The sequence below is a fragment of the Oncorhynchus mykiss genome, chromosome 18 (genome assembly GCF_013265735.2).
Source record: "Oncorhynchus mykiss isolate Arlee chromosome 18, USDA_OmykA_1.1, whole genome shotgun sequence".
In the NCBI taxonomy this organism is placed as follows: Eukaryota; Metazoa; Chordata; class Actinopteri; order Salmoniformes; family Salmonidae; genus Oncorhynchus; species Oncorhynchus mykiss.
Window position 1 is genome coordinate 49,167,513 of NC_048582.1, and position 18,226 is coordinate 49,185,738.

General features: G+C 42.7%; 2 protein-coding genes across 2 annotated transcripts in view; one reads left to right on the forward strand and one right to left on the reverse strand.

The window, feature by feature from the left end:
* Window positions 1-15,370, reverse strand: part of LOC110496840 (protein lin-28 homolog A-like) — a 32,598-nt gene extending 17,228 nt beyond the window's left edge. The window contains exon 1 of the mRNA XM_036952990.1: window positions 15,237-15,370. The gene's annotated coding sequence lies outside the window, so the exon portion shown is untranslated. The remainder of the gene's footprint in view (window positions 1-15,236) is intronic.
* Window positions 7,345-17,370, forward strand: LOC110496419 (glycoprotein endo-alpha-1,2-mannosidase-like protein). The gene is made up of 4 exons (XM_021572307.2): window positions 7,345-9,104; window positions 9,346-9,455; window positions 13,343-13,419; window positions 14,999-17,370. The coding sequence occupies exons 1-4, from the start codon at window positions 8,597-8,599 to the stop codon at window positions 15,633-15,635; spliced, it is 1,332 nt and encodes a 443-aa protein (XP_021427982.1). The 5' UTR covers window positions 7,345-8,596; the 3' UTR covers window positions 15,636-17,370.
* Window positions 17,371-18,226: the final 856 nt, after the last annotated feature.

The window sequence follows — 18,226 nt, forward strand, 5'->3', positions numbered from 1 at the left end:
ATCTCTTGAGATACTAGTTCCACACAACCCTCCCGTGAATGTTGCTCTTATAATTCACCATAACTTGATTGTTATTTGTGTTGGGGGTGCACGGTCTGTGAAAGACGGTGAAATAGGTTTCCATCGAATTCCCTCAGAATCGCTGACGGATACAGATAATGAATATGCACGTCAACAGAGGGGTTGTGTTGCCTTGTGTGAGAGGGGGAGGGCCTGTCCTCATAGGCTACAAGGCTATGGCACATTATTACTGGTGCGTTGTTATAACTTTGTAGTGCCCTCTCAATATTGGTAAGTTTAAATGGAAAATAAAACCAGATAGAATAACCTTGAAAGGAATCCAAAAAGTTGAGTGAAGTGTCACTTCTACAAATCTGACTATTTCTCACCATCTCAATTGCGATAGGGAGGATGAAAAGACAATCTAGAAAAATAAGACGTTTACAGGCTACCAATGCTATCCCAATCAATGAGACAATTCCCCCTGGTAGACACTGCAGACTAAACATGAGGTAACAATAGGATAAAAGGCCGGGTAACAGAACAAGTAATCATGTGTAAAACACACCAAGTCACACACACACAAAATAGTCCTACTTCATAGTGCCCATATATTTGGCATATATTTCAGGTTAACAAAGGAATAAAATGGTCAACTCACCACAATTGGGATCTTTTGGACACATTTTAGAAAGTAATTCTTGGTGAGCTCTTCAAAAGCAAGGCTATATGTAAAACCTGTCAGTCCCTTCACCGACTTGACACGGGTATTTATGGCCTCTGAAACCCAAAGGTTCAGGATCCCTGCTGAAGCATTTGAATAATTAGCGACGATGAGTCACCTTTACCGGATCTGTGCTCTAACTCAGCCGTCAACGCTTTTCAATGGCAGCTGTCATGACATTGACAATGCAGGTGTCATCCGGCTTTTCTCTAAGCACTGAGTACACCGCATGAACTCAATGGGCTACAATACTTCAAGTCAATTACAATGTCGGATAATTAAAATGACTAAGATAACTTGGGTTGTGGGAATCAGCTGCATCATAAGTGGAAAGCCCATCCACCTGTTGCCGTAAAGCGCCTGACAAAGACACTGAGTCACGCACATCAATAGTAAAATGTGGATACCTTGTCAGATACAGGAAACGGAAACCAATCGTACGCTGTGAACGGGACACTTTGAGGTCGTGCATGTCCGTTGGGCAGCTGGTGCGCTGGGCCATATGGGACCCTTGTCACCTGCACCCTCGTGCCTTACCCTTCTTCTTTACATGTGTGCCAACGACACCTGTGAGATAAGGCGTCCCCAAGATGAACGGGAAGTGGAGGAGGGAGTCATTTTGGGTTGGACATAGGATCCTCCATCTTATAAAACCATCATCCTAGAGCATTACACACTGGAGAGAAAGAGAGAGAGAGAGCGATAGGGAGCAAAAGAGAGAGTGAGAGACACACACAAGGAGAGGGAGAATGGTAGATAGAGAAATAGAGAACTAGAGATATATAGAGGTGAGAGGGAGAGGGGCAGATAGAGGAATGGGGGGACAGAGAGAAAGAGAGGAGCGAACGAGATGGTGAGAGAGGTGTTAGCCAATTAAAACTATATGACTGGTTTCATTCAAATTCTTCTCTAATAATCTCTCAGGCTTGCTGCTACACTGCAGTCTTCTCTGGGTCACCATGGAGATGAAGGGCCCTGGATCTGTTGGTCAGAGCACAAAGAAGGCCGGCCTTAAGGTGACCCCTGTCACACACAGGGGCTTAGTAATTACAATGCCTCGACATGTGCTCACTGGTCACACACACTGCAACCCCCACCCAACTTCCACACACGCATGCTAGCAAACACACAAATGCATGCACCCACACTACCAGATGTTATGTAATAGTGACTGAAAGGGCAGAGGGTTCCATCTATATTACCCCTCTCATGGTTGTTGACTGTCATTCCTGTAACAGCAGGCACGATATCTGTAAGATTATCTACAACCAGGCTGCAAGAGTGTATAGTGTTTCTCTCTTGGGTTCATTAATTTAATGTGTCTGTGTGTGTGTGTCTCTCTGTGTGTGTGTGTGTGTGTGTGTGTGTGTGTGTGTGTGTGTGTGTGTGTGTGTGTGTGTGTGTATGCGCACACATGCGTGCATGTGTTGTGAGGAGCATGAGGTGTACTGATCCATGTTTTCATATCAAGAACTGCATTGAGGTGTAGTTGACCTGGGAAACATGTTAGGGCCTTGTGGTTGGTTGAAGGAGAAAGCCCAATGGCTCCATATGGTTTCAGCTGTCAGCTCACATCTCACCTTCCTCCCCCAGGGGACACAGCATTGATCAATAACCTGATCCATCTGTACTTGATCCATGCATCATACTGTGATGTTCTGACAGGTAGCCCTCCCTCTCTCTTTTTCTCTCTTCCTCCCTCCCACAAAAAAAATAAAAATGTTAGAAAAGCCTGTTGCTTTAATATCTACGCTTTTTTTCCAATCACTGTGGTACATTTTTCAGATGCAAGTGGTATATTTTCATAACTGATAACACTTGTCTTATGTTCAGAACCTTTGACTGAGCATTCATTGGAGTCAAACACTTCTTTCACCCCTGAGTTATTCATGCAATATACATTTATCTTGTCAAATACCATGACAACATTTTGTTTAGTCACCAATAGTCACCATTTAGTCATTTTAACTCGCATGTAATCTAATAGCAAAAAATGCAAGAAACAATTTTTTAAATAAATCTGTTGGATGTGCTGAATAGAAGGAATAAAATAAGGTAAATACAATTTTTCATGAAGTATTTAGCTATGTACCAGTATGTACTATTTTTTAAGGTTACGGCAAATACATTTTTTTCAGTATTTGTTTGCATCCAATGTAAATTTTGAAGCATGTTGAGAAAAATGAGATTCACAGGTTCAGTATCCTTACTGTAAACAGCACACATGTAGGAGAAATCATCAGATATGGGGTATTGTGGCATGTGCAGTAAAGCAGAAGCCTACAGTTAAAAGGTATTGGTGTAGCCTGGTATATGTATGCCATTTCTGCCCTATGCAACATTGCACAATATCAACTTTTCTATATGACTTGTTATTGTAAATGCTACAGTAATACCTCTCTCGCTCTGCTTGACAAAGTCAACAGCGAAAGTCAGATAATAAGTGAAATATACTGTCATTTACAAACCAGGTATTTCAGCAGTGCATTGTAAACTACTGCACCATAATTTAAAATGGTAACTCTTTACACCTTGCCCTACTGTATTGAAGCACACTGGCTGATGTAGGATGATAGTGATGTAGTATTTACAGCCACATCCGTATAGGATTTGGTTTAACCTTCCAACCTAAATTGATGTCAATTGATACATTTATGATGTGAAAATGTAATATTTTACAGTGTTCAGCAGTTCTGAACTGTTAAGTGATAGTTAAATGTATGTATTGTTAGCCAATTACAAGAAAATGTATGAATATGTATGTAAACTGAAAGAGCAATGTGATGCAGTGAACAAGACTTTGAATTGTTTTGCAGTACTCAGTCAATTGAAAAAGTGCTTAGAGTTTTGAAACATGAGTCAATTTGATGATTTGTTTCGATTTTTGTGTTCAGAGTGGTGAAAATGTACCAAAGACTTGTGAAATTTGTAGCAAAGTGATTGAAAAAAACTGTATTAAGCTACATATCCTATACATCACCACCCTGGATGGTTCCGACCTAGAATATGTGGACATCTATAAGTACCTAGGTGTCTGGCTAGACTGCAAACTCTCCTTCCAGACTCATATCAAACATCTCCAATCGAAAATCAAATCAAGAGTCGGCTTTCTATTCCGCAACAAAGCCTCCTTCACTCACGCCGCCAAGCTTACCCTAGTAAAACTGACTATCCTACCGATCCTCGACTTCGGCGATGTCATCTACAAAATGGCTTCCAACACTCTACTCAGCAAACTGGATGCAGTCTATCACAGTGCCATCCGTTTTGTCACTAAAGCACCTTATACCACCCACCACTGCGACTTGTATGCTCTAGTCGGCTGGCCCTCGCTACATATTCGTCGCCAGACCCACTGGCTCCAGGTCATCTACAAGTCCATGCTAGGTAAAGCTCCGCCTTATCTCAGCTCACTGGTCACGATGGCAACACCCATCCGTAGCACGCGCTCCAGCAGGTGTATCTCACTGATCATCCCTAAAGCCAACACCTCATTTGGCCGCCTTTCGTTCCAGTACTCTGCTGCCTGTGACTGGAACGAATTGCAAAAATCGCTGAAGTTGGAGACTTTTATCTCCCTCACCAACTTCAAACATCAGCTATCTGAGCAGCTAACCGATCGCTGCAGCTGTACATAGTCTATTGGTAAATAGCCCCCCATTTTCACCTACCTCATCCCCATACTGTTTTTATTTATTTATTTTTCTGCTCTTTTGCACACCAATATCTCTACCTGTACATGACCATCTGACCATTTATCACTCCAGTGTTAATCTGCAAAATTGTAATTATTCGCCTACCTCATGCCTTTTGCACACATTGTATATAGACTCCCCCTTTGTTTTCTACTGTGTTATTGACTTGTTAATTGTTTACTCCATGTGTAACTCTGTGTTGTCTGCTCATACTGCTATGCTTTATCTTGGCCAGGTCGCAGTTGCAAATGAGAACTTGTTCTCAACTAGCCTACCTGGTTAAATAAAGGTGAAATAATTTTTTTTTTTTTAAAACCATTCTGTTTGCATGTTAACTGTTTTTAACATGGAATAACATGTAGCTTAGAGTGTTTGATTGGTTAACTTGTCAGGTAAGACAGTCCATCTCCAGGCCATCTGCTGAGAGAGCCAATACATCAAACTACTGTAACACTGTCTGGTGGTTTTGCTGATTATCTGCCAATAGGGGTTGAGCAACAGAGGTACTAACAAGTTAAGAATTTACATAAGAATTTTAGATATTCTACAGTTGTGTGTGTGTGTGTGTGTGTGTGTGTGTGTGTGTGTGTGTCAGAGCAGAGAACATTTCTGGCTGGCACATGTTAAAGTAGCATTTATATGTATATACAGTACCAGTCAAAAGTTTGGACAAACCTACTCATTCCAGGGGTTTTCTTTATTTTTACTATTTTCTACATTGTACAATAATAGTGAAATAACACACATGGAATCCTGTAGTAACCAAAAAAAGTGTTAAACAAAACAAAATATATGTTATATTTAAGATTCTTCAAAGTAGCCACCCTTTGCCTTGATGACAGCTTTGCACAGTTTGGAGGGGTTGTTCTACAATGTAGAACAATCTTTTTTTTTAAAGAATAATAATTTAATAAGTAGGTGTGTCCAAACGTTTGACTGGTCTGGATAGGTGGAGTGAAATGTGTTATTTTATAGGGTCAGTACAGAGCCCCTGGAGCAAATTAGAGTTAAGTGCTTTGCTCCAGGGCATATCGAAATACTTTTCACTTTTTCGGCTCGGGTATTCGAACCAGCGACGGTTCGCTTACCGTCATGAACGCTCTAACCACTAGACTATTTCAGCACCTTGGACAGCTCTTACCGCTAAAGTGAAACCTCTAAAAACAAACTGCTGATGATTTCTGAAAGTTAAATTTGGCGCTCAACGAAGACTACTAGTCAGAAGAAGCGTTCATACATCAAGCCACAACGTGTCATTTTTTCATAAAGCTTCAAACATTCAAATCACTATGCAGAATCAAGTCAATTGCAGGGCTAGAACACGGGATTGATGATTCACTTCAAGGTGTCTCTATTTACATTTTAACTGATCATGTGTCGATCGATATCGTTATTCGATAACGAAAAGCGCCCATGTAAACATTTTGTGAACCCATCCCTTGTTGTGCATGGTGCTGTAGTCTACCTTTCAATTCGTCTCACAATTCAAACTCGTTTAAATGATACATAGACTCCACCTGGTGGTGACAAATGTATATACATGGATACAATGAGAGATTACATTAAATCAGTCCTCTCTATCATCACTGAATGCAACTGAACCTGTCACTTTTATTAATACGGTGTGGCTCGGATCCTCACCAGTCATATTTCTCACATCAACAAGATTACTGTAAAACAAGGTATCTCTCATCCCACTAGATGTCACTCTGGTTCCATTACAAATTTGCAGAGGCCTAAACTGGATCGAGCCTTGTTTGAATTAAACATAAGAGTTTCTATGTTTTTGTGCATGAAACCTAAAGACACACTCATATACAAATCATAATGAAGACAACATCAATAGAATAACATAATGAAAAACCATTTTGTTGACTATATATGCTAATGAGATTTGAGCCTTTAAAAAAGAAGAAAACAATGAAAAATAAGAAGCCTTGGGCTATAAAAAAATCAACACAAGCACAGTCAGGGGGCCTTCATAATAGAAAAGCCTAACTGATTATTATGGAGAGAAGCGAGCTGTGCCAGTGGGCTTGATTCGAGGAGAAGATCCTAGCCGTGGGTGTCCACTCCGGTTCCCAGTGCCAGCTGCCAGTGCTGCGGCTCTAATCCACCGTGTGAGTGGGTATTTATCTGCCTCCCAGGAGCTAATCTTGCCAGGGCTTCTAGCTCGTCCAAAAGGATGTAGTGGGTGGCATCATCTTTCATCTCAACCGTCAACTTCAAAGCTTCTACATATTTAAATGTTGTAATGTTTTCGACATAAACCTACTCAGCCCACCGATGCTTCGTGGAATTGGAAATCTCCTGTGTGAAAAGCAATAATGATCAAGCAGAAGTAGGCTATTTCAAAGATTTAGGATTCAGATTTTTTTGCTGTTGTCTTTATTGGCAAGGAACAAAATACATTTGAAAAGGCGCTCAACTGGGGCCACACAAGGGCCCTTAGCCCTCTGTTATTTGATCTTTATTCAAATGTCATCTCTTTCCCTCTCCACTGTCATATACTGACAAACTGTGTTCTATAGCCTCTCGCCATAGGCTGTATCATATAGCCAAAATCGTACAGGTTGAATCTCTTTTGTTCAATAAATAGTAGATGTAAGTCAATGTGCCCATATTGTAACATATAGCCCACATAGCCTATAGTGTGAACTGCCAACTGATCACTGAGAGAAAGGCTTTGAAATAGGAGGATATTTTGAAATAGAAGGATAGCACGAGAATGCAACGTAGCCTACTTCTATCCATAGACACTGAGTTAAAGAAACCATATAGGCTACAGAACAAAGGCAAAAGCAATAGGCTACCCATTGGTTCCACGCGCGCTCTATTTTCCTCTCAAGGCAGTGTGCGGGGTTAATTCATAGATTTTAAAACCAGGGTTAATCCCTCCCACTCTGCTCGCCCCCGCATCGCACCATCGAGCGCTGTGCTCAGCCTCCTCCTCCTTCTCCTGCTGTGTGTGGCGAGAAAACGATTGTTTTTATATCTGTCTGCCTAAAACCGCAAATCGACCTAGCGCAGACAATTAAATGTCGACTAATTCTACCGTTCTGAAAATGTGATGGATTATAACGGTTTGCTCCCGGAAGAGCAGGTTCAAATGCATAATCGAGGTAGATAAGAGTCGCGGATAAACAAGGGGTAGGGGTAGCACGCGAGCGGAGAGCACTTGCAGAAGACAAAGGTAACTGTGCTGCGAACTATGTGATGAATTAACAGTCCAGAAGAGCAGCTGGGAGTGTGGAGGCACAGTTTGGGGAAAAATAACTGGAGAGATTGGCTTTTAAAATACGATCAGAGCGACATGCTTTCTCTGTTTCTCTCAGTGGAATCCACAAATGAACTCTCGGCGGTCGGAAAGCATAAAAACCCTAATATGACGATGCCCTGAAATGGTAATGACAGTCAGTCGTTAGGAGAAGCTAAACCTTAATGCTAGAGATATATATGCTATTCGTTGATAGAAGCAGAACACTTAACACAAAGGAGAGATTCGTTTCAAAACACATTACCAGGAAACGGTGATGGCTATACAGGCTATATCTTAGATGTTTGAAGGGACATGCATTTGATTCTTTGCGCTTCAAGTCAGACATCGAACTCAAGCCACGAACGCTGGCACTGAACTCTACAACGAAACGCACAAACCACTGTAGAGATTGAGTGGCTTTTCACACATTTTTCTCATGCTAAGTGTGTATACTTGAAGACTTCACATGTTGATGGAAGAGACTGACATAGATCTAACGACGCTATAGTTTCAACGAAAGCACTCAACGGATTGGCTGTCCATTCACTTCAGCACCTCAGCACAGAGCGTTCTACTAGGCTTCCTTCAGCACCTCAGCACAGAGCGTTCTACTAGGCTTCCTTCAGCACAGAGCGTTCTACTAGGCTTCCTTCAGCACCTCAGCACAGAGCGTTCTACTAGGCTTCCTTCAGCACCTCAGCACAGAGCGTTCTACTAGGCTTCCTTCAGCACCTCAGCACAGAGCGGTCTACTAGGCTTCCTTCAGCACCTCTGCACAGAGCATTCTACTAGGCTTCATTCAGCACCTCAGCACAGAGCGTTCTACTAGGCTTCTCTCAGCACAGAGTGTTCTACTAGGCTTCCTTCAGCACAGAGCGTTCTACTAGGCTTCCTTCAGCACTACGGACAGCTACCAAAATGACACGGCTACGCAAGAAAGCTTTCATTGCACTTTTCTTATTCACCCTTTTCATCTTCGGGACCATGATGGGCCTCAGGACACTGAAACCCAGCGATGGCTTCTCAGACCTGGCCCCGGGAATGGGAGAGTTTGTGGGGGAAAGAGGAGGCGACCGGCGACGGCCAGTTTCGAACGACATGGTAGTTTCCCCTGGTCAGCCCCATCTAGCCAGCGACACCAAAGTCGTCTTCACAAAATCCGACCGTGACTACAGTATATTCTACGATGTACAAATCTTCTATTACCTATGGTACGGCAACCCACAGATGGACGGTAAATATATTCACTGGGACCATGTTCTAGTACCGCACTGGGACCCTAAGATCGCCGCCAGCCACGCCAAAGGAAGACACACTCCTCCGGAGGACATAGCGTCGAGTTTCTACCCGGAGCTAGGACCATACAGTTCCAGAGACCCCACCGTGCTGGAGTCACACATGTCACAGATTGAAGCGGCTGCAGCAGGTAAGGGATTTCGGCACGACTAACCCATCCAAACTGAAATATCATTATCAAGCGGTGTCCTGGACATGATACTGTAGCTCTCAAATATTGACGTAGCTTCACTTAAACTCCCCCATTCAATCAGCACCAATGTTGTGCACTTAATGCTCTTGAGCTTTCATATGAAAGGGGATGTGTTATAGACCTACCTTTCTGTCAATAGTCATACCAGAGAGTGTCCTCACTAACTGTTTTGCCCCAGGGGTACTGGTTCTGTCTTGGTACCCGCCTGGCATTGCAGACAACCATGGTGAGCCATGTGAAGACCTGGTGCCTGCTGTCATGGACGCTGCCCACAGACACAGCATCAAGGTAACTGGTGAGAGAACCGGTATGTTTTTACACTTTCTGGTGCTTTACTGAAGAAATAAATGTCTGGCTACAGGGTTGGGGTCGATTCCATTCCAATTCAGTCAATTGGAATTTCAGTTTTCTTCTGGAATGGATTGAATTCAAAAGGAATTGGCCTCAACCCTGGCTGGCTGACTGGCCGTCTGGCAGTGATGATTGGTTGGTAGGTGGTTAAGGGGTAAGGGTTATGTTGTTCGCTCAGATCCTAAACTTGAGATTCAGAAAATAGACCTACATTCTTCTGTAACAGTCTGTCACAAGAGACTACGTTAAGTCAGACCTTTGTTGTAGTAGTCTAAGTGAGTATCAGTCCTGGCCTTTGTACCTAACTAAATACATACACTTTGAAATATTCACACTACAAAAACAGCCACTGTGTATGTATAAATTCACTATGTTCTCTCGAAGACAAACGCAATGCATTTCTTTTTTAGGGTGAAGTATGTGATGTTGGTTTTGGAATGTATTTTCTATACCTAAAACCATCTGTTATAGCCCACTTTCTTCCTCCATCTTGTATGTTATTGATGTAGTCAGAGAAAACACATTTCTTCAACAACCTCCCAAGTCTTTGGGTGCTTCACAAGGTCCTCTGAAGGCAGACTTTTTTTTCTTCAGTATTTTAAAACCGAAGAAAGACCGTTTCCAATTGACGGAGGAGTGACTCAGGGGATACCGTTCAAGGCACTGTTGTACTGTTTGACATTCAGTCTATTGAAGCAATTAGAGATGTTCTGTACACACACACACACGCACGCACGAACACACACACAGCATTGGCCTCCAAGGCATAACTGGGGCTGATCATGCAGCCTGAGGCCTGTGTGCATGGCACAAGATGGTCTCTCTCTCTCTTTCTCTCGTGCACACTGCATAAACCCATAGCATGCAGTACAGTGCATGCATTTATTTAAATATAGCCCAAGGTTCTTCTTTCCATCCGCTTTCATATGTAGAATATGTCAGGCCTATATTTTGCAGAAGACAGTGCAGACTTCACTTCCAACCGTGTGTGTAGTGTGGAATTGCATGACTAATGAGAAGCACTGTAGGTCTGTGTGGGACTTACACAACAGTAACGGTTTGTATCTCTGTATGACTAACCTGAGGGCTAATGCTGCAATGTTCTGTTCCAACCAGTGTTGCAGAATCCCTGCCACACAGGAATTATAGGTTGAGGTAGAGGGACTGAGAGATCTCTTTCCTTGCATACGTCCTCAGTGTATCTGTGCCGACCTGTCTTTTCTACTCATATAGCCTTTAATATGCACACTGACTGTTCCATTCACTGACTTTGTTTACATGATCATCACCTTAAATCATGAATAAGAATATACAGAGCCTAATGTGTAAACATTAAACTACCTCGGGCCTAGCTTATTATTACGTCTCACAAAAAAACAATGACAAAACAAACATCTGTGTTAAATATTTAGATGTTTCAATAACGATTGACGTTCCCAGTTTACAGTAAGCGTAGCTGCACCTAAGGGCAGAATGCTAATAGGAGAATCTGTTCCCACTACACAGCACAACGTGTGAACAAACTGAAAAACAGCTTCCCATCTCCAGTAGAGGCGCACACACACACAAACACACACACACACACACACAGTTTATTCAGCTGAGGAAAGCGACAGATTGAACAGCACATCAGCTCACCTTGCCGCTCGGCCTTTCTGAGGCCAAAGACACAAACTGACAGCTCGGCGAGCGAGTGAGCCTGGTTGCTGCCGTGCCAAACACAGTGTTGCCATGGAAACTCTTTATGAAAGAGAGCTAGAGAGAGGGAGTGGGTGTTCTTTCCTTTCTATGTAGCCCGCCACGCTCCTTCATGGCTCGACGGTTCTATCAGCGGTTGTCGGTGAGCTAAAGTGGACCTTTTGCTATACAGCAGCTGAGGTAAACTTCCTAGTCGTCAGGCAGTTTAACCCTGGTCCCAAATCTGTTTGTGCTGTCTCGACAATGACAGTAGGTGTAGGCTATACAGCCCAAACATATATGGGATCAGGCTAGTCTAACCCTGGGGTGAGAGAGGGCAGCCACCACTCAGCAGTATGTCAGCCCTGCTGCCACACTCCCATTCATGTCATTTGAATCATTCACAGCAATCTGTGTCACACCGCAATCAGTCATTTGAATGCTGAGAGACTCCCTGTTGACCCTTCAAGGTTCTGGTATGTGGTCTCCCTTGAAAAATTGTTTGGAAACCTCAAGGAATTTCATCCTGGTTGGATGTATAGACCTTATACAGTATGTATGCCATCTACTGTATCTCCAAGTAAGGTCCTTGAGTGGTTCATTGAAAGGTTGGCAGGCATTGTCTCTCAGTTGCAGCAAAGACAGAGGCACAGAGAGAAAATGGCCTTAGGTAATACTTTAAGGTAGAGAGTATTATTGCTTTAAAGTAGAGAGCAGTAAGTATTGTGCTCATTATCTATCTCCAGCAGATAAAGTTCACTGCAGTACCACTGGAAGGAATATATCTCCAAATCCCTTTTCTTTTCTTAAAGGAGGATCACTTAAGACATGACAGAGAGGGTGAGGTCCTGAGTTTGGATATTGGATATGACCGCAGGGAGCTAAGAACCTCTGCTTCAGTGGTTTGCTCTTCTTCTTCCTCCCTCCAGTCTTTTTTTTTTAATTTTCAAGAATTTAGCTCCTGCCCTGCGCCATTCTATCACCTTATATCTTTACACTTGGGATACAAGCTCTCCTCACATCACCAGGAGCACACACACAGAGACACACACAGAGACACAGAGGCCCTGGAGTCAGAGAAGGATTTATAGATGATCTGCCAGTTATAGGCAATCTCTGATTGGCTGATCCCAGCCCGGAGGCCTCTGACACTCTAGTCTGACAGGGTCAATTTCATCTGTTATTCAGGAAGAACACTGGAGTCCATGACATTTGATTAAACACATTTTGCACATGAATTCCCTGAGGAACAGGTTCTATATTCTTAGAAAAAGAGAACTATTTTGTGTTCCATGTAGAAACCTCTCTGGAAAGGGTTCTACATGGAAATCATAAGGGTTCTACCTGGAACCAAAAAGGTTTATTCAAAGGGTTTTCCCATGGGGACAGCCAAAGAACCCTTTTAGGTCCTAAATAACACCTTTTTTTCTAAGAGAGTACTATTTACCGATGGATATGCCAGTTGTAGGGCAACATGGCGAAATGCATTGGTTATGAACAATAATCAGAATCAATTTATTCGCATAGTGCATTAACACATACCCAGAATCTAACTTAGTGAGAAGGTGCTGCCATGAAGACATTGTACAAACAGAATACAGACACAAAGTCAACATACAGAACATACTGTATAATACACTCTTTAAAAATAAGGCGCTATCTAGAACCTAAAAGTATTATTTGGCTGTCCCCATAGGAGAACCATTTGAAAAACCCTTTTGGGTTCCATGTAGAACCCTTTCCACAGAGGGTTCTACATGGAACCAAAAATGGCTCTACCTGGAACCAGAAATAATTATCCTGCTGGGGACAGCTGAAGAAACCTTTTGGAACCCTTTTTTCTAACAGTGTATAAATACAGTGACTTTGTTGGAAAGCGAGGTATCGACAGTACTTATTCTTTCTCTATGCCAGTGCATTGAAGAGTCAATGCCTTACTGCATTTCAATGCAACAATAAAATGGCAATGTGCTGATATACTAATGAATGTGAACATTGCTTTTCATTATGTCTTCATTTACAGGACAGTGTTTACATTCAAGTGGTATAATAATGTTTCAAAGACTATGAAAATGTGTACTGCAGACAGTATTGTCCTCCTTTATTAAGAGTTTATAATGATCCGTATCTGTACTCGGTTCCCACAGGTGGCGTTCCACATCCAGCCGTACCAGGGACGGACTGACCTCAGCATGTACGATAACATCAAATACATAATTGACAAGTAGGTTGACCTTCCACTGTCCTATGCATCAACATGTCCTCTTCTCTCTCTCTCAAACTACATCATTGACAATTAGGTCAGTCTTAAACAATTCACACATCTCTCCATTCCTCTTCTCTTACTCGCTAGATCATTTACATGTTTTTGGTCATTTAGCAGACACTCTTAACCAGAGCGACATACATTTTCATACTTTTTTCCCCATACTGGTCCCCCGTGGGAATCAAACCCACAACCCTGGCATTGCAAGCGCCGTGCTCCACTAACTGAGATACACGTTAACAAGCAGGTTGGACTTCGACTGTTCTGTACATCCAGCCACTCCATTTCTCCTCTCCTTTTACCTCTCCACTCTCACTCCCCCCTTCTCTCTCTCTCTCTCTCTCAAACTCACACAGATTAAGATGCTCTTATCACTTACTTTAAGCCAAAGGTCAGAGCTCTGCTTCCCATGTCAATTTCCAGTGACTTTGATCTGGAGAAATCTGAGTCTTCTTCGGGTCTAAAGGAGGTTAAGGAATGAAACGCAAGTGGCCTTTGTCCTGATTTCACTTGCATTTTTAGAGTATTACTCAGAGGGCTTGAGACAATTGATAGTGCCACTAAAAGATTAGTACCTGTGGGAAAATGTATGAAAATAGTTTGGCTTTGGAAGAGACCAGTAGTAGCCTGCAGGTCCCAGATCTGTTTGTGCAGTCTTGTCAACTCCCATGGTCATTGTCATGCCAAACATATTTATAACAACGACTATACATACTGTATGTAGGATCTTCATTTGAGCCAGTTTGCTACAGCAGGAAAATAATCATGCAGCAATAGGTATGTGAATTATTATGTGGATAAAAATGTATGGACATTTTTGTAGGGGTTGATACACTTTTCGTAAGGGAAAATCAAGTCTGAAATTTCAAAGTGGAAATTACAGTGCACCAACAGATCGAGACCAGGCTAGAGCAGTAGAGAACAGAAATATGAATATGAGATGTTTTATATAATGAGGCATGATAGTGATCCTCCTTAACATTGTCCCAACCTTTGGACACCCTCTGTGGGCGGCGGGAGGGTTAGCGTATCGTAGTCAAGCTAACTGAACAGTGATGATCGTGACTGAGGCCAACTTCTGCAAAAGCAACTGTGCTAGCCATCTGCCTGAAAATAAACCACAGAGAGAATGAGAGTTGGAGATAGAGGGGGGAGGGGGGTACATTTATAAATGCTGATCTCTCCATCTACAGTGTTCACACATTCCAAATTTGCTCTTGAAAATAATAGCACCATTTCACATAATAGCATTTTCTGTAGACATCTGGCACTTCACTCAATTGAGAACCCTTGTGTTGGCAGAACCTCCTGCTTTGTAACAAGTGTAAAACAACACACTTTAATATAATAATCTCTGACTGTAAAATCGAATCACCCATGTGGGTGATACACATTGGGAGTGGAAGATTGGCTATGTTTTCCATCTTGCTTGTTCACTTCTCTATAAAAATAAGTGTGATTTGTATGTATACTGCAATTAAGCTTCTAGCTGCATAAGTAAACATGAACTAAAGTAAACAAAATCTTGACCTCATAGGTATGGGAACCATGGCGCCTTCTACCGCTTCAGGTCGACCACGGGGCGGATCCTTCCTCTGTTCTATGTCTACGACTCCTACCTGACCCCGCCTGAGGCCTGGGCCGACCTGCTCCACCCCGCCGGCGCCCACACCCTCCGCGGCACGCCCTACGACGGCGTCTTCCTCGCCCTGGTCGTAGAGGAACGCCACAAACACGACATCCTGGCTGGTGGCTTCGACGGCATGTATACGTACTTCGCCTCCAACGGCTTCTCCTTCGGCTCCTCTCACCAGAACTGGAAGGCGGTCAAGGACTTCTGTGACGGTAATAACCTGCTGTTTGTGCCCAGCGCCGGGCCGGGATACGTCGACACCGCAGTGAGGCCATGGAACAACCACAACACGAGGAACAGGGTCAACGGACGCTATTATGAGACCAGCCTACAGGCTGCGCTGTCGGTGCGGCCGGAGATCGTGACCATCACGTCGTTCAACGAGTGGCACGAGGGGACACAGATTGAGAAGGCGGTGCCCAGGAAGACGGTGACGCGGCTGTATCTGGACTACCAGCCCCACCGGTCAGATCTATACCTGGAACTCACCAGGAAGTGGGCCGAACACTTCAACAAGGAGAAAGACAAGTGGCTCATGTAGAGGACAGGAGTGGACTGGGTCGATGGGAATAATACCTTTTGGGTGTGACTGGAGCGAGTAAAACTGAGGAGCTTTTCACCATACTGAGCTGAGCCTAACCGAGCCAAACCAAGCTGTACTGAGCTGTCCTGGTTAGTGGTTACTATCCTCCATAGTCGCTGGAACCTGCTGAAATGGAAAGAAAATAGCACAGCCAACACAGTTTGGTTCAGCACGGTAGTGAGAAAGGGGTTTGGAGTGGCCTCATTGCTGGGTATTTTGGGTCCTTGTGAATATAAACCATATTTATTTTGACAGTGAAGCAAAAAATAAATACATTTGGCCCCATACTCCAGCATTTTGGATTTTAGATTTGTTTTTAATGAGATGAGAGTACAGCATGTCACCTTTTATTTGAGGGTATTTTCATACAAATCTGTTTTACCATTTAGAAATGAAAACCTTAATGTATCTAGTCCCCTCCCCATTCAAATGTTTTTTTTCCTCTCATAAGTATTTGGACAAATGAACTTATAGCATATTAAAGTATTCAAAAGTTTAGTATTTGGTCCCATATTCAAAGCACGCAATGACTACGTCAAGCTTGTGACTCTATAAACGTGTTGGATGCATTTGCAGTTTGTTTTGGTTGTGTTACAGATTATGTGTTACAGATTTTGCCCAATAGAACTGAATGGTGAATAATGTACTGGAGTCACTTTTATTGTAAATAAGAATAGAAGATGTTTCTGAACACTTCTACATTAATGTGGATGCTGCCATGATTATGGATAGTACTGAATATATCCTGAATAATGATGAGTGAGAAAGTTACAGAGGAACAAAGATCATACCCACCCCAAAAATGCTAACCTCCCCTGTTATTGGTAATGGTGAGAGCTTAGCATATATATATTTTTTTTTTGGGGGGGGGGGTATACACTTTTGACTACTTTAATACACTATAAGTGAATTTGTCCAAATACTTATAAGAATATTTGTTTTATTCAAATGGGGGGACTACATACAGAAGTGTTTTATTTCTAAACTGTAAAACAGATACGTACGAAAATGTCCTCAAATAAAAGGTGACATTCCGTAGTCGCCTCACATGAAACATTTGATCTCAATTCCAAAATGCTGGAGTATAGAGCCAAATGTACACATTTTATCTTCACTGTCCAAATAAATACAAGTAGCGTATGCTTTTCAGTGGAGCAAATGGGACTGAGACAGCTCACACCATTGACTTAGCAACAATTCCACCTGGCCTATCAGAGGGCAAGATGAAGGTTGCTTACACCAATCCAATCCTCTCAGATCTGCAAAAGCATCTAGGGGGAGGGGGCTAGGGGTTGGTTTGGGATTCAGAGGTAAACTCATGATTGAACCCGTCTCTGTTTTCGTCAACTCTTCTGTTCTTCTCTCAAATGAACTTTTCCATTTATGTGAATTTCATCCTGATGCCTGTTTTAATTTTTACATTTTACATCTGAATACACAACACACATACTTTTGTACAAAGTTTCATTGGTTGGTTTAAGTCAACTTATGTTAGTGCCAAGAAATAGCCTGTTTTTAGTGACTTAAGTAATTTCCTTTCAGATGAGTTCTGTTGTGATGATCACCACAGTAATGATATAGCCACTGGGGTTTGTGTAGTGTGGGTGAGCTTGGAGACATTCTGACATTGAGGACTTATTCTTTCCTGTAATACTTTTAAATGGTGAAAAATAAACGTATTGTCTGGTTACTATGTGGGAATCTTTGGTGTTTTTGAAATAGGGTGGTTTCGACTCAACCGAATCAGCAAGGGTCAGACCCACCATCTGGGAAGGAGCCTGTCCTGTAACACGCTCTTCTATCATTGTCAAGCCGTAGCAGGCTGCCTGGTCCCTTCTCAACACACTGCACTAGCTACTTTACTACTCAGCTCAGGGCAAATAGAAACCATGGGGCCAGTGTTGAGTCTCTGTCCTGATCCATACCCACACTGCCCAAACACATTAGCCGTTAACACCAAACCAACCAGGCGTGGTGAGGTTAGAAATGTCAGGTTTCACAGCATCGTGCGACGGCCGGCCCCGACACTCCTCATCACCGATCCTTCTAGTACCAGGTGACAGATCAGATGATGCATTCATACCATTATAGCTTCCTGGTTCGTACCTCAGAATTTCAACCATAGAAGGGCAGTGAACTGAGAGGGGAGAGAAAGGGACAGAGAATCAAAGAGAGAGAGAAGTATGAAAATAGAATCGACTGACAAGACAGTAGGAGGGCGTAAATAAGGAAGTCCTTTACATTTAGAAAGCCTGTTGTTCCTTGCTACTAGCATCCTCTTAGCCTGGAATCCAAACTGATATTCATTCTACAATGGTGAAACAAAGTATATCAGTTGAGATTCTAAATGAGCATAATCCATACAGAGCTTGTTCAATCTTGAATCCATCACCATCTGATCCTCCTGCATGGGTCCATCAGGCCAGCGAAGTAGAAGAAAGCTAGGAAAAACCTGTTTCCTTCTGTTAACTCAGTAACACTTTGAGAATATTGAGGTCATATGAAAGCATTGTCCAGGGACAGAAAGTCACACTAGAAAAAAGAAAGGC

Excerpts from the sequence above, each read along its gene's own strand:
- LOC110496419 (XM_021572307.2), top strand. The coding sequence starts at position 8,597 with ATGACACGGCTACGCAAGAAAGCTTTCATTGCACTTTTCTTATTCACC. Across the intron at positions 9,105-9,345 it reads GATTGAAGCGGCTGCAGCAG|GGGTACTGGTTCTGTCTTGG; the intron begins GTAAGGGATTTC and ends GTTTTGCCCCAG. Across the intron at positions 9,456-13,342 it reads CCCACAGACACAGCATCAAG|GTGGCGTTCCACATCCAGCC; the intron begins GTAACTGGTGAG and ends CGGTTCCCACAG.